Below are 17,675 nucleotides of genomic sequence, written 5' to 3'. Positions count from 1 at the left end.
TTCTTTTACAGCTCAACTTAGATAAAAAACGAAAAGTTTCGTTTACATTTTGAAATTATTATTCTTTTACATTTTTTTATGCCAGAAAGGTTAAAAAAAACTTTTAGGTGGAATAATTCAAATTTTCTATGGTCAATTTGACAAATTCAAGCTGGGAATGGAAGAAAATAAAGGATAACAACATTTGCGGATATTAAAGCTTAATAAAATTCTCGTAAGCAGTCTGCCAATAAATGATAATAATTCTTGATCCACTTACCCCACCCCATTAAAAAGTAGGGGTAAGTGTACCATGTCCAATATATTTGTATTTATTTATAAAAATCACATATTTTTCATTGTGATTCATTCAATTAGAACTGAAGTGCTCACCATGTGTCGAAAAAAATTATAGAATTCGATTTAAGACAGAGATACAATGGATTTTTGATTGATGGAAAACAATTTTGAAAGTAATTACTTTTTGCAGCTAACAAGTTTGCTTGTGTTAGTGTACGTGTAGTACCAGTTTTGCAATAGTATCAGTGTGGGCATAAGAATATAACCTAAAACGAAGCAATGGTGCGAAAACATTCAACATAGTCAAGCATTTATGCTTTATATTGACAAATGATCCACTTACCCCACTGATACACTTCCCCCACTGTACCTTACTTGAGCCGATTTTACACTGGTAGAAAAACGTCGAAAGTAACTGAATGAAACGGCTTATCATTTTCTTATAATTATTTTTGTGGGAAATAATAGAAACTACCTAGTTTTTGAACGTGAGTTGAGTGTATGCAAAATTTGAGCGAAGTACACGGCAAAAAAATGTTAAAAAAATGATTCATTTTAAAACAGTTTTAGAAGATAGATTGTGATTTTTCCTAATTAATTTTCTCAAAACCGTATAAAAGTTACTTACGTCGATTTGAAAAAGTAATCGAGAATTGTTGAATTTGCGTAACACAGACACACTTTGACGGCGCACTGGTTGCAATCCTCCTCGCCCGATGAGATTTGCGGTGCGGATGACGATGTGCGCTTCAACAAGCGGCTTTGGTCGATTTTCTTCAGCCATCTCGTACAAATTAGGGAATATTACACGGACGGTGACGGCTGTGCCGCTCGATCTAATGAACCAGAATGACCGCGCTAGCCTCCCGCATGGCAATGACAGCGGAGCACTGGCTGGTAGCGACGATTTCTGGCCGAAAACGATTATGCTGGCTGGTGCACTCAAATGAGCGGCTTCAGTTGCTGCGGCTCCGAAATGCGTGGTTCTTCGGTTCTAATGCGTGTTGTATTCGCGTCCTATTGAAAACTGAACTGAGGACGCGAATGACTCTCGAAATTTGCTCGCCGACCGTGTTCACAGTCTGACGGCAAAAAGAAGAATGAGGGAAGAAGCAGGGTGCGGTGCGCTTTTATAGTGGGAAGCGGAACCGAAAAATGTGCTTGAACGTGATTGGTTAGATAAGAAAGGGGTCAACGTTTTACGATATTTCAATAGTTTGTTGCTAATAACAGGGTGGCCACCAAAAATCCGTTTTGAAATTCCCGCTTTTTTCCCGGTTTTCCCGGTATAATTTTCAGAATTTTCCCGGTTTTTTATTGAGGGGCCCAAACGCAAAAAAAAAGTAACCCATTAATCGGTTTTTTATTTGAATATACCAAAAAATTGTACTTCAAGCTTTTAAACGGTATTTTAGGTGATTTTTCCGTCCAATAAGAAACAAATCATATTCGTAGAAGATTGTCTTGTGGTGTTTGGCTGTCGTACAATTAGTATGGAATGAAAAATTGTTGAAAAAACTTTAAAATCGATTTTTTTCAAAAGTGGGATTCTATCACTCACACCCTATTGCTGCTATTCTTGGCACATTTGATTCACTTAAACATTTAGATGTCCCGGCAAACGTCTTTTTGCCCAGTAAGCCGTAGAGGCTTTGAAAAAAATCCCAAATTTTATGTCAAATTCGCATTTCCCGTTTACTCAATTTTGAAAAATGTTCTTCCACTCAAACACGTCGGAACCCTTAAGGAAAAGAAAAGTGAAAAAAATATTCAAATCAGCCAACTCGTGACATACAAACACCATTCCATTTTTATTTTAAATACCTAGATATTTCCCTTTTGTGCATCCTATTATCCTATTGAAAGTATTTCAATTTTTAATGTCTGTTCTTTTATTTCTTCATAAATATGAAGAGTTCACTAAAGTAAATAAGTTTATGATGAGGATGGAATAAAGCCGCTCTGAACTAAAATACTAAAATAATTAAATAAAACTATGAATCAAATATGTTTGATTGCTTAAACCTTCTGTAAAAAGATTCAAAACTCTGAGTCAGATGTGTGAAAGTAAAAATCAAGCCCCGTTAGTAAGAGAAAAAAATCATTAAATATTTCGAAACATTACCAACCAACTGTAGTGTAGCAAACTAGACTATTTCTTCAAGAAAATCATGTTTAAAACCTATTTATCCAAGAGACCGGGTGCAGGTCGTTAGGCCGAATGCCGTTAGGCATAGGCATTAGTAGTAAATGATCAAATGTTATTTCGGCCTAACGGCATTCGGCCTCCCGTTTGGCCGAAAATAACAGATGGCAATATGAGCAACCATATCAACTTTCTACAACTTATTTTTGATGGTTTGTAGATTTAGAGCTTGAAGATGTTCATTTAGAATGATTTTCCCGGTGACCACCGCAAATTCCCGGTTTTTCCCGTCTTTTTCCCGATGGATTCAAATTCCAGTCTTTTTCCCGCTTTTCCCGTTTTTCCCGGTTCGGTGGCCACCCTGTAATAATCAATAGTGTCCTCCATTTGAATCGACGCGTAGATAAATTTCCAATCGATTCATGGATAAATATTGAAAATCTATCGATAAATGACTGAGTTATTAGCGGTCAAAACCTGACCATTTTTCGTTACATGCTCAATTTTTCGTTTTTCTGAATTGTACCCCCATATGTTGCCGTAAGACGTTATCCAACGTCAAAAAATAAATTATGCAAAATTCTTTGTCATTAATGCCGAACTTATTGCCAAAACTCATAAAAGCTTATTCAAAGTTAAGAATTTCTGAAAAAAAATGCTTTATGCATTTCTGGGGAAATTTCAGGAAGAGCTCGAGAGTAAATTTACAATGGTAAAATAAGATTGTTTAGCGAAATCCTTAAAAAATGTAGATAAATTTCAAGAGGCTCTTGTGAAACTCCTCGTAAATAAAAGAGGAATAAATACCAGTTAGAATTATTATAAAATTTTGAACTTACTTTCCAAAGCATTATCTATTCTCGATGAACTCGAGGTTGGAGAAGAGCTGAAGGAGGAGATTATTGTGCCATGATAATTACAGAATGATTTTTTACGAAATACAATAATATAGATATTACTCAGTACTCGAAGTATCTCATATTCGCTCAAGCAATAGAAAAAGCCGATCGAAATTGTGGGTGAATGCATTTCTTAATAAATTTCTGAACTATTGAGGCCTAGTTCCTGAACAAATTTCTGGAAAATTCAAAAAATATTTTTTGGTTTAAATTTTTAATAATTTTCAGCTTTTTTGCTTTATTGAGCTTCCTTCAAACGGTAGATCAAAGATCCCTTCAGGCTATTCTCCGATGATTTCCTCAGAAATTTCCTCTAAATAAACTCAACAGATCTGTCAGTAATTATGTCGATATTTCAAAAATGTCGGATTTCAAAATTATTCCAGAACTTTTATCACAAAATCCAACAAAAAAAAACAATTATTCACCTTAATTCTTCCAGAAAGTTAGCTCTTGCTTTCAAGACACTTTAATATGCTGATCCGTAGAAATAAAAAACAGAAAAAACATTACTGTCCTGATGTTTCAGTTAAAGAAGTTGTTCCAGATTATCGTAATAGATCACGAAAAAAGTGACTTTTGTTGAAAATAGTGACTTTTTAATGACCAAGTCAAAAAAAAGTGACCAAGTCACTAAAAATTGACTCGCTACCAGGCCTGCAAGAGTTACCAATGCGTCACATATTATTGCAAAAAAGCAGTGTTGAGGCTGAAAACAAGGGTAAACGTCCTTTTATGGCCAGTAGAGAAATGAATTAGGAATAAATCGTAATTTCGTAATTTGCACAAATCTGCGTTGATTTTATCTGTTTGTGATTTTGTCTCGTATATCTGCATATCAGTGACACTAGTAAATTTCAATTTTTATCACGAAAAGTATTTCTTCTTTGTCTAATCCATTTAAAAAATCCTTCAAGAATTCTTCCAAAGAACTCACGAGGAATATCCCTTTGTAGTTCTTGCACGAACTTTTCAGGTTTCGGGGATCTCTTCATGAACTATGTCCGTACTTTTCCAGTATATTCTCCAGGAAAGCCAGTTTTCACTGAGTTCCTGTTGGGAAGTTCCCACGGAAAATTCAATAGTTCAAAAGAATCTCTTGAAGAATTCGGAATTTTAAATATTTCTCCATAAAGGTAAACTACGTACTTATTACACATACATTGTAAAAGACAATTTACACCGTCTTCAGCACATAAGCTGCACAGACTGAACGATCACTAACGTTAGGCAACGGACAACACGAAACACCCAGTAGCCCAGCGATGAATTTTTGAAAATATCATCCAGTTGTTCATCAATAATTTGTTGAGGATTTTTTGGAATAACTGGGAATTATTTCAAGAAAAAGAAAAAGAAATACTACCAAAATTGTCTTCAAAATCACCAAGAATAGGTTCTTTCCACAAATTCTTCAGATTTCCTCTAGATTCCTTCACCAAATAATTCAGAAATTCTCTCAGAAATTCTTAAAGGATTGCTTGAAAAATTCACAGCTAAAATTTTTGATTCTTTCAAGATTTCTCCTAATATTCCACAAGATTTTCATATATAATTTTTTTTTTTTGTCGGTAGCGATAGGGGTAGTACTGGCACTCTTAATCTGCCCTAAGCTCCTTCCCAGCATTTGCTTTTATAAGCCTCTATTGCGTTCATCACACAGACGTTCCTAAGCAATGTTGCTCAAATGGTCACTGTGTACGCTAGCAGCAATCAGCCCTTGCCGTAGTTTTGCAGTCTAGTAGTTCAAAATACTATCAAACTATGATAAGGCCTGAAATGCTACTAGAGTGGTTAAAGTGAAGAACGAAATAGTTTAATTAAAAGGTCCTCATTCCCCATTTCATTTCATCACTCACTATCGTCACTTTTATTTTCGACACTATCACGTATATCACCGATTATCACTCATCAACTTTCGTAATACACTTCAGATATACTTTCTATTATATCACTTTTCACATCACACCATTTTTATATAAATCTGTTAGCATTACCATCTGTTAGCATTACTAAGTAATTTAAAAATATTCAATTTAAATGTATCATTATTTTTGTTGCTGTAGAGTCATTACAATTCAAACTACGATTTAGCACTATGATCAAGAAAGTTACATTAAAAAAAATCAATTCGATCCATTCTTCTGCACTCGCTGTCATTATGTATTAATATTTTTATCATGCACGTTTGAAGAACTAGGCAATTAAGTTTATATTCAGAAAAATGATTGCACAATGTATTATGGCCATTATTAAATTAGTAGAGTTCACATCATTATTATTATATTTTTAACAAAACTATCAGAATCACTTCACCTTAATTTTCAAATTTTCATCACTATAGATTTAATTATAAAATCACTATTAGCACCTTCACAATCACTAAATTTAATAACGACGAGTGTAACGCACAGTTCCACCAAACACCCATTCTTATGTTGCATTATAAAACGATTGATCACACGTTGGCTTCGAAACTTAACCACCATTGCTGATTAGTACAAAGGATGCTACAGCTCGTGTAAACGAATTGAAACATCAAACAACCAGCACTGGTTTATAAGTAACTAATGAGCCCTGGCGGTCCCTCCGTTCGAAGAGGACCTGATAATATGCCGAAACATATTAACAGATCCTCCGCCTGAATGCAGCCGTTTCATGATAAATCATGAACCGTTGGAGGTGTGCCAAAGTATTGGGAAGGTGATATGTTTCACAGACGGGTATTATTATGGTGCACCTTCTACTTTGGCACCGTCAAACCCTGTGATCGTGGCCAGGGAAGATTTTCATAAATAATTAAACAAAATTTAATTGGGAAAATGTTCTTAGCGATTTCTCAGAGTAGTTTTCCACAAATCTATCTGCAGTTTTTTTCACAGAAAATTTTCCAAGTGTTTCTTAAGTTTTCTCTAATAATCAATTTGATATTGATCCCCGAATTCTCTCTCACCTATATTATTTTGAAATTTCTTCCAAAGTTTTTTCCAATCATTCCAAAGTTTTAGGCGGAACACGTTCAGATCTTCTTTCATAAACTCTTCCGTGAAAATACTCAAAGTTTTCCCGAGAAATTTGTTCAGCGATTTCTTTTTTCTTATATTGTTGTTTCCCCTGGGATGTCGTCCTAGGATCATTGAAAAAAAAAAAAACACCAAAGATCCACCCAAGCATTTTCCAGAGATTTTCTACTTTAGTTTAAACAACTTTCTCGACTCTTATAAGAATTTTTTAAAAGAAATTGTTCAACAGTTTTTCTCAAGAAATATTCTGCATAAAATCCATCAGGTATTCTTTCAGGTTCTAAAAATTACAGACATCTTTACTAATTACACATTGACTTCTATTTTTTTATTTAAGTTTAAATTTAATTTGTTAAAAAACAAGCAATTCTTGTCAGGAATTCACCGTATAATTTTGGAAACTTTTTGACGACCTGACAATGTACCTCACAGAAAAAGCTTCGGAGTTTCGGAGAATTAACTGAAAAAATCCTGTTCATTTTCATCGTATTTTATAATAGACAATGATTTATGTTAAAATGAATGGAATTTTAAATGAAGGTGTTTGTATCTAACATCTTAGAATCAGCTTCATGATAGTATGGCGAACAGATTAATCTAAAAACTATTTGTTCCTACATGCAGTAGTTCCAAACAAACTCTTTTGGAGGGAATATTTTAACCATTGTGGTAGAACTGTAGAAATTTAACGTGAAAATATTGGCCGTATTTTGAAAGAAAATTGCCTAAGATGTCTTATGGTTAAATTAATAATTTAAAGCTTGGAGGAAACTTGCATTACTTTGACAATTCGTTGAGGAACTCCTTATGGACTTTCAGAAATCAAGAACCATACGTATAAGAATCCTAAAATTATTCAAAACTCCTAGAATTTATATTTTTTTCCTTAGATTCATTAACATGTTGCTTTTTGGAGTATGATTTTTTATACGAATTTGCTAAAGAAAGCGTAATGCGGAAGAAAGAGAAAAAACAAGCAGATCGAAACAACAGATGGAAAACGAAACAACCATAGATAAATGATTATTTATAATATTTTTTCTAGAGGTAAATAACTACAGGATAATTAAAATCTCTCAAATTAAGAAAAAACACAAATTTCTCGAGAAGCTCCATCAGAACCTTTTTTAGAAATTATTATTGAAATCTAGCAGAATTCCTTCTTTGACTTCTGGATTCCCAACAATTCCGCCAAAAACCCTTTAGGAATCCTGCCTTGGAATTGGACAAGAATTCAATTCCAGAATATGTTTTCTTTTTGCAGAATTATACGAGTAACTGACACTGAAGAAGACTGCAAGTGGTAGTCGAAATACGCGTATCTGTCAAAGATAAGCATTTAGGAGCGGAATTAAAAGGTACACGGTACTCCATCTACTTTTAAGTTTCTCTATTTGAGATTCTGCTAAGAGGATTCAAACATTCATTAAAGAGTTGTAATGGCTTCCACGCTTTCCGAATCAAATACTTTTATCAAGCTGAAGAAGTCGATCGCAGGGTTAAAAAAGGATATAGCATTTTTAAGTGAGTGTCGTAAGCTTAATCTCACACCAAAGAGTCATAAAATTAAGGTTAGAGGTCAGGTCCCCCATTAAATTATTAAGAAAATGGAATCAGAATATTTACGATCCAGTATCAAGAAGTTGCACTCAAAACTGAACTCACGAACATTGAAGTGCTATAGTTTACATTTGAAATTCGCCAAACAATACCCTTGGGAATTTCCACTTTTCCTTACCAAGGTGATACAAGCAGAGGAGTGCGAAGCACGTAGAAAGAAAGATATTCACTCAAAAAAATTGCAATTTTAAAGAATAAGCAGCACAATAAAGTGGTAACAGCATTGCCGAAAGTCCATTCTATTGAAGGTTTTGTGGTCAATCGCTCGACGCAGCAGTTCTCAGAAGAACAATTGACACTTCTCAATAAGGGATTAGCATATGTGGTTGCCACAAAACCAGATATTGAACAGACAATAATCGATGTTGAAACCGCCATTACACACACAATACCAATAGAGTTGCAAGAATCAGCTAGAAATGACACTGAAGAGTCATTAAAAGAAAACAAATTTCAATTAAGAGGTCAAAATAGTGATGAGGATAAAGTTTTGAGTGAACTTCGGGATAAGTCGGTATACTATGTAAAAGCGGACAAGGGCAATGCAGTGGTTATTTTGGATAAAGACGATTATGATAATCAAATGAACGAAAAAATAACCACTGGTCCCTATAGGCATTTTAGAGTCGATCCACTTCCCACAATGGTGAGACATGTAGAAAAAACTTTAAAAGAATGTTAGCCGCTTCTTGGAGATAACACTAGCCGCCTCAAAGTTTCTAATCCAGTTCTACCAAGAATTAAAGGATTGCCAAAAATTCACAAACCTGGCAATGAAGTGAGAGAAATTATATCAGCAGAAGGGTCTCCTACACACAAACTTGCAAAGTGGCTGGTTAAGGAATTCCAATCCATGTCCAAACCTTTTGAAAGCCGTTCAGTTAACAATACTCAGGAGTTTGCAAGCCAACTTCAGGCTTCTGGGTATATTCAAGATGATGAAATTATGGTTTCATTTGATGTTAAAGCATTATTTCCTAGTGTGCCAGTTAAAGAAGCCATAAACCTTTTGGAAGAATGGCTACTTAACCAACACAATGAGTCAAGTTGGAAAAACAAAGTTCGGTATTACATCAAATTAACCCGACTTTGTATGGAAGAGAACTATTTTAGCTTCCGTGGTAATTTTTATAAACAGACAAAAGGTGCACCTATGGGTAATCCATTGTCTCCGTTTTGAGCGAGTTGTTTATGGCCAATTTTGAAAGCATTTTGAAAAAGAAAGAGTAGTTACCACAGCGGTGGTGGAGATATGTAGTTGATGTGTTTAGCATTATCAAAAAGGATTATTCGCCAAAAATTTTAGAAGCAATTAACAGTATCCAAAAAGATATAAAATTTACTCATGAAGAGGAAAAGGATAATAGGGTAACGTATATAACTTGGACATGCATATAATTTGGACAGGCTAGTCGTTCTATGCCCATTTCCAAAGAGATGGTGAGGAATATATGTACGGGAAATCATGTATTGCATTAATAATTCACTATGCTGCTTATTAAAGATGACCTTTTTCATAACAATCACAAATTGGCTTCAAAAATATCTTAATTGTAAATTGTATCAACAGAACATCTGTGAAACCTACGAATGCAAGAGGATGTGCATTTCAGGAACATACATTTAATGCAATAATAGCACTCAGAATTGGCATTCATAAAAAGTTCAAAAGTGGCAACATGATAAAAGTTCATCTAAAATCTTAACATAAATATATAAGACATAAATCAGATGATGTCCAAAATAGATTATGGTTTTAGTTCTGTTGATATAATTAAGCCATCTGATGAAACACACTGGAATGTCGCATACATGCATACTTGCAGGCGTTTTTCGGGGATCTGATGATATTTGCTTGCATTAAATGAAATTATTGATTATCACTAAAATACACATCCGTTAAGCGAAAAAATGCATAAGTCACATGTAAACTCTTAAAATTTTATGATATGATCGTCTTTTTAAGAAATCATTGCATGGATATTGAGATAACGTACCTGTCCAAATTATATTCACGTGAGTGTGTCCAAAATGTATATTTGGTGTCCGAAATGTATAACAGACAGGCCGCCAAAAAATGCTATTTTGGTAGCTAATACTACAGTTTGTAAGCTTTTGCTCCCTAGAATGGGACAATGTACAATGGGACATTAAGCATATAAGTAACATTAGGTAATAAAATATTATTATCTAATGGAGTTAATCAATCGCCGTTCGCAGACATATCCTTAGCCTGTCCAAAATACATACTTTACCCTAAACTACCTTTTTTGGATTTGCTAATTACTAGGGACGTCTCACTTTGAATTTGAAATTTACCGGAAATCAACTAATACTATGCGAGTTATTCCGAGTAGGCTTTTCATCATATGATACATAGAATGCAAACCCTTCCTTTAAGTGAAACTGGAAAATCAAAAGAACTGGATTATATTTTTGAGTCGGCTAGGCTTAACGGATATAGGAATAGTACAATACAAGCAGTAGTAGATAAGAGGGCAAGGGATAAATATAGGAAAAGTATGACAACACTTACTGCCGATAAAAAGGATTTAAAAAGAGTAGCGGTGAATTTTGATACCAAGATTACACAGCCTTTGGCTAAGAAATTTCGAAAATTTGAAGTAGATTTGGTTTTCAACAGTAGGAGTAGTCAGCTTAAATCTAGATTAGGATCAACAAAGGATAAAATTAATAAACTAAATAGAGCAGAAGTATATAAAATTTCATGCCCCCATTGTAATAAAATCTATATAGGACAAACAAAACGAACTCTAGAAATAAGATTCAAAGAACATATTGCTGAGGTCAAGGATGGAAATCTAGTGATCATGACAAAATAAATGATGCATCGCGGTTGTTCTTTATCGTGCGATCATAGCAACAACGATTAACCATTAGTCGTCAAGTCCTAACAACAAACTCCGCTCTGCGAAAAATGAATCGCTCGGCATGTGTGCTAACGATCAATTGTTCGCAAACCAAAGTCATAACTTTTGGGGGATTTTTGCGTTTTTATTCCGCGATCTACCTTGTGGTATGTCATTTAAGATTCTAATGTCAATCGGGTAAGGTCTGAGTGAAAAATTATGCCGTGAACGCGTTCTGATTCATGTTAATCGCGACTTGTAACAACATCCGACAAACGGTTTCTCCCGCGACAAACAGCGCATCAGATGCTCCATTTATCCTTACTATGCACGCGTGATGAGCTGTTCGAATTATGCTTCTGCAAGAGCAACGGTCCTCTTAGACCATTCAAATACTATGTTGTTAGTCGCTAGAGGCGATTTTTTTTCCATCCTTGGCTGAGGTAAAAAAAAGCGGGCAAGGAATTAGCGTATGATTTTAAATCAAAAGTGGCTGAACATGTTTTCCAGGATGGACATCAAATGACAGGCGATAACATAGACATCGTACGAAGCGTATCTTCATCTTGGAAACTAGACGTCGCTGAAAGTTTAGAAAATTACAAACAAAAGCCTTCACTACTTCTTAATAGGGATCAAGGAAACGGACAGTCAAGGCTGTTTAAGTTTGTACCTAAGAAATATAAACGAGCTTGAATATATAGGTAGATAGCTAGGGATTTGTATAGTTATTATTATCCCCTTTTCAATTTTTGACAAGATTTTTGACCAAGACATGACAGGTCCTGTCGAAATTTTTCCTAGGTAGATTGATTAGGTAGGTACTTATCTGGTGTTAGTATTTAAGGTAGAGAGATGCTAAAATTTTCCTCCAGGTGATTTCTTTATACGTACCTTTTGGTTGTCTGGGTAGAGAACCATCGACTTGTCGACACCATCGAGATATGGAATACTTTGGAAAATTGTTTGAGAGGATCACCATAGTAATGAAAGATTAAAAAAGACACTCCGTCCCCAAAACTCTCTGTCGATTTTTACAGTACCTATAATCATGGATTGAATTATAGATCAAATTTACTTCACTTAGTAAACTTCTATGTTAGAGACATTCCACGCCCCATTGGGGACGTAAAGCCGTATAGAGCAAGAAAATGAAGATTAATTCAGAGTTTAAATATGCTAGTAATGCTTTTGGTAATATACTTAAATAGTTATAAAGAATTTATCGAGTGCGCAGAGTTAGGAACCTATATCCGCAGAATAAGGAACATTGCAAAAATGAGTGAGCAGAGTTAGGAACACAGACACATTTGATAAAAATTAAAAATTTGCAATAAAAATCATAACTTAGTGAAGCTTTTATATTTTTTCCTTATACATAATATCAATAAGTTTTTGCTACAAAAATTCCAGAGTATTGTGTTTTGTTTTCAATTAATTACAGCTGTTTTAAATTTGAAAAGCCTTAAGTGCGCAGAGTATGGGGGCTTCACGGTAGTCGTCTGTCAAAGATAAGCATTTAGGAGCGGAATTAAAAGGTACACGGTACTCCATCTACATTTAAGTTTCTCTATTTGAGATTCTGCTCAGAGGATTCGAACATTCAATAAAGAGAATTATACAACTATTTCTGATGAGATGTTTTAACAAAGATCTTAACAAATTTTTTTATGAATTTCCTAATAAATCCCTGCTTAGCTATTTTGCTAAATGTTTTTCCACAGATTCCTTTACCGGTATGCTTATTTCGGAAGTAAAAGTACGCCTAGGGTTTTTCAATAAATTTCCTCCGAAGATTCAAAACCAAAAGACATTCCAAAAATACTTTTCGTGGATAATTCCTGTATAATCCGGGAATTTGAATTAGAATTTACAGAAAAAAACAAAGGAGAATTTGTGACGCAATTTACGATGTATTTTACAAATATTTCTGAAGGATTTTTGATGAACTTTGATGTTCCTACGCCAATGTGTGTGGGAATGGTAGTTAGGCCATAAATGCACTGGAATGAATTAAATCCAAACTTGGTTTGATAAAAACTTAAAACTAACGAATTATACTTTAAAATAAATCAACAGATTATAAGCTTATCCACTGTAATCCAATCTCAAAACATTTTTTTACTTGGCTACATCAAAAATGTGTTTAAACAATAGAGATAAAAAGATTCTTATCTCTATTGTTTAAACAGCATGTTATAGTACACAAATACTAACAATAAATAAAACTTTGTTTTATTACGACTTTTAGTCAGCTATTTATACTTTTTGGCGAAAGGTATTCAATATGTACCGATATTGAATACCATTCCCCTAAACTAAATACAATTTCTTAAGAATTTATTTGCGCATTTTACAACAAAGCACACATTTTATCAATTAGCATGGCCGAATTGGTTCCTAAAACATACTGGCACCCAAATCAACAATTCTAATGGTGTATTTAACTACGTTTCGCTACAGCTCATAATCTGAGACCTTATAATCAGAGCTATGACGATAACGATTGCTAATCGCTTCTTACTCTGAAAGACTATCCATCCGATATTCGACCTTTATCGGCTGCAGTTACATAAATTGCAATTTAGCATGCAGACCCCCCAAAAACCTGCTTTCGCTTTCTTTCCCTTCTGGCCGCACGCAGAACTGGTTTCCCATCAATTTCAGAGGCCTCATCCTCTAGCTAGAGCATGCAAACCGAAAACCAGACGCGTGTTCAATTTTTGTCACCTCGATTATGCGATCTAGAATAGAGACGAAAAGCTAATGATTATGCGAATCAGGAGCATTCAATTGGCCATCAGGTGCCAACAATTTCATGGATTCAGTCCAGGATCATTCACCGGACCTGAACCAAATCCGGCACCCGATAAAAAAAACACCAATTTTCGGCTAGACACGAAAAACCTTCTGACGTGTAACTCTCGCTTTTAGCCCCTCCACCTTCGACCCCTGCGGAAAATAACAAATCCCCCCCTCAGATGGAAGGGTACTTACTGCCACCGTATTCCCAGAACGGGACGGTTCCATCCTTCTGCGCCAGGTACGGGGGCTTGAAGGAATACTTGTACTCGAATCGCCGGTGCACCAGGTGGGTATTTCCGTTGACGGTCGTTCCGGCGGAGAGCAGCAGAATCGCAGCGAGCAGGAGAAAGGTTGACAAACACGTCAACCCGGTGACAGCCATTTTTACGAACTAATGGAACCGCTGCACACTACGAAAACGGAGAGAAGTGACTGACTGAGCTGGAAGCTTGCCACAAAAGCAGATGAGAATGTGAGGGTCAGCGGAGGAGGAGCAGGAAGGAAAACTGCGGATGGTTTGACAGATTCGGTTGAGTTTTTGACGGGCATTTGTTGACATTCCGCGGAGGGGATTGGTGCCGACGGTCGAATGGTATATGGTCGAAATTTCAGGAACGGGGGACACTTTGAAATATTAACCATTGGGGACTATATAGGATATGGTAAAATCCGAAGATTTAGAATTTCTCAACACTGTTTTACATATTGATTCAAATTCCGGATTACTCTACGTTATATTGTTATTTATTTGAATCTGTATTCATGATTCTTTGCAATCAATCTAACCACAAATCAAGCCTTTTCCTCCGGCTTGGGGGTTAACTTAACGACAATTTTTTCCTCGTCTTTCGTCGCCTTCGATTCCACGGCTTTGGCGCAACTTCCGTCAATCTTTCCCCCAGCGGTCCCATTGCCGATATCGCGTCCCAAGGGGCGTCCTTCACGCACGCTACGAACCCTGTCCTCCAAACTCTTGAGCCCATCGGTCATCAAACTTCCCATTTGTTGGTAGCGTTTCTGGTAGAAAAACTCCTTAACCGCAGTGACCAACCAGCAGTATTGCTGGAACGCTTGGTCCAATTTTTCTCGAAGTCCGTATCGTTGGGCCATGTCCAGTCCCTGATCGCGAACGCTTGTGATGCGTTGGGTCCAAGAACCGACGGAAGATGACAGCTTGGCAGCTGCTTCAGGCAAATCCGAATTCGGATTGGAACTTCCATGGGACATCCTTCGGGGCGTTAGCTTATCCACACTAGGCTGCAGAGCTGCCCAGACTTCTTTGTAGAACCATTTCTTTTCGGCTGGAGGCGTCGGCGGCATTAGCGGTCTTGCACTGGTTCCAAAAGAGAAGCGCTGGCCTCCACGGAGCAGAGTACAGGTAATCGGTACTGTCCTACGGGCTATTGGGCCAAATGGCATGATTTGGACCGAAACTTCGAAAACTGCTTTCTGATCGCGCGAGATTTGGTACAAAATGATGAATGACAGATTGAAGCATGGAGTGCTATGATTATGCGCCCTAGTGCTGCGCTCTGTCCCAATGCATGACTTTTCCAACGATTTCAGAACGGACAATATCAACCGCGTGGAGCTATAAAAAATCATGGACGAAACAGCTTTTCCGAGGTTTGAAGATTTCAGGCGAACATTCTAGTTTTCCGCCGAGGACTTTGACAATGGAATGGTCTTCCATGCATGCTGTTCATTATTGACCAACAGGTGACGGTAGTGTGTAAACGTCAAACACGAACAAAAACGACGCGAGCGCTGCGGGTGGTTTCGACCACCACCACCTACCAGATATTCGAATCGATCGTTAAAAAGTTGGTCGATGGACAGCGATGAGAGTGTGATGTCTGTTTGTCTGTGCTCGTGTTTTAATTTGAAAACACGACTAAGAACATTGCCTTTCGACAACCATCGAACAGCAGTATGGAAAAGTAGAGTTTCTTTACAGAGTTCTTAAATAAACGAGTGTTCAATGCTTCAGACTTGATATAGTTTACGATTTTTATTACGGAATGCAGCACTTTTTGCAAATCCTCGGGCAGTGTCTTGCTGGCAAGGGCACATCGGTTATTTTTCTGATTCAGATCCAAGCATAGCTGGAGCACCATCAGTACAAACTCCGCAAAGTTTCTCTCACTGAAAACCATTGGAATTGAAAAAGGTTTTTACTTTAGCCATAATGTCATCACTTTTAGTAGTAGTAGTTTCCAAATCACTGCAAAAAAGAAACTCTTCCTTCAAATTATCAAGGTGGACGTATTTTACGAACACCAAAAGCTGCGCACATGAGCTTACATCAGTAGATTCATCCAGTTGGATTGTGAATAAAAGGGGACTGTTTGATTTCCTCCGAGATTTAAATTTTAACGTCTTCGGACACAACAGTTATTCGTCTTTGCACAGAACTATTTGACAAAGATACTTGTCACATTTTGACAGCACTTGCTTCGCCAAGAACCAAACTGAAGCACTGTTTTTCATTGTCTTGGACACATCAATACATTTTGGATCCTCAGAGTATATGATTTGGACACCCGGCATTTTTATCGTTTGGTGACAAAGCACAGAGAACAGACGTTTATCTTTTCTCGTCAGCGCACAATGGTCGGAAAAAAGTGAAGTTTGGCCAAAACTATTTTTATCGCCTTAATCGATGAAATATGTAATCTGAATATGTTATTTGGCGTTTTTGTTGTTTCAGAAGGGATTATTCACAAATTACGTAACTTTGAAAAAATATTTTTTTTAATTTAAAATTGTTATCAAACCGGGCTGAAAGCACAAATTTTGTTTATATTTGATTGAGTTTGATCAAAATGTGTATGAATAGTGGTTAAATAAATTTTAAATAAACTTTGTATGAAGAATATCGTCAAAATATATGTAAAATATTGAATTATTCAAATAGCTCTATCTTGCAAATCAGCAAATTTCTGCAAAAATTTTAAAGGTTTTTTGTGAGATCTAAGGATGCTTTTTGATGTGCAATATTTGAAATGGCGGCGACATGACGCGACAAGAGTTGTTTTTCATATTCAAAATCACCAAAATTACTAAAATGTAATATTGAATAGTATTGAAACTTAAACCAAATATTTTTTCCATCCTTATGCTCGATAAAAGTGTTGAACCATAAGCTTTCAGATAGTGGGTAACTTTGGGGAAATATTGCATTCCTAAATTATAAATTTTTTGCTTTATTTTATTGTTACATTTTTCAATTTTTTGACTTCAGCCTGTTTGCCGTCATAAAAATCATAGAAATTTAAATTTAAGTTCAATTTCAATTAAGGATCATAATAATATAACACATGAGGTATACTTTAAAATTAAAAAAATCAAAAATCTCAAAAAAGTTTTTGGTAGTTTTGGCCGCCCCTTTATATGGAGCCCGACCATTGTGCAGCGTGTGTAAAGCATTGTGCTGGTCATTTCAAAGTAAGTCGTTATGCTCCTGTTACGCGGCGCTGTCGTCAAATTAAGAACGCTACAAATTTGCCGCTTTTTACACTTTGGCGGTAGTGTCGATAACAAAAATTGCCACTTGTCGCTAGCGTTGCTTTGTGTGCTAATGCATTTTGATGTTCACTAGTGACATCGTGTTGTCGAAACGAGTTTGTATGTCGGGCTGTCTGCGTTGGCGGCGCTGATGTTTGATTCGAACCTTTACACATGGTTCAGATGAAATTTTGTTCGAGCCTCCATGTCTGTTCTCTGTGGACAAAGTCCACGACACTGGTTGTATAATATGCTTGCCCATTAGGCTGTATCGATTTTGGCAAATTTTCGAAATCGAAAACCCGCATAGTCACAGATGGTAGCAAATAAACCCAAATAAAACCTTGCAAAATTTAAAAATATTAAAAAATCGTTTAGCTACTCGGCAAGCGACTGGAAGTTTAGTATGGGAAAATGATTTATTTTGTATGGGGAAACAGACCCTTTCAAAAATAAATAGAAAAAGGTACTTCAAGGACGTACTAAAAATTGTCTCCCTATCTGATAATTTAGCGCATGAAACAGT

General features: G+C 36.0%; 1 protein-coding gene across 1 annotated transcript in view; it reads right to left on the bottom strand.

Annotated features, from left to right (window-relative positions):
• The window catches only part of LOC5574066 (protein ERGIC-53), a 43,387-nt gene extending 29,276 nt beyond the window's left edge, over positions 1–14,111 (bottom strand). Inside the window, exon 1 of the mRNA XM_021841900.1 lies at positions 13,835–14,111. Coding sequence (XP_021697592.1) covers positions 13,835–14,024 — 190 coding nt within the window. The 5' untranslated portion in view covers positions 14,025–14,111. The remainder of the gene's footprint in view (positions 1–13,834) is intronic.
• Positions 14,112–17,675: the final 3,564 nt, after the last annotated feature.

Source organism: Aedes aegypti, chromosome 2 (genome assembly GCF_002204515.2).
Source record: "Aedes aegypti strain LVP_AGWG chromosome 2, AaegL5.0 Primary Assembly, whole genome shotgun sequence".
Lineage (NCBI taxonomy): Eukaryota > Metazoa > Arthropoda > Insecta > Diptera > Culicidae > Aedes > Aedes aegypti.
Note: the sequence above shows the minus strand (reverse complement) of the source record. Positions and strands in the feature narration are given on the sequence as shown.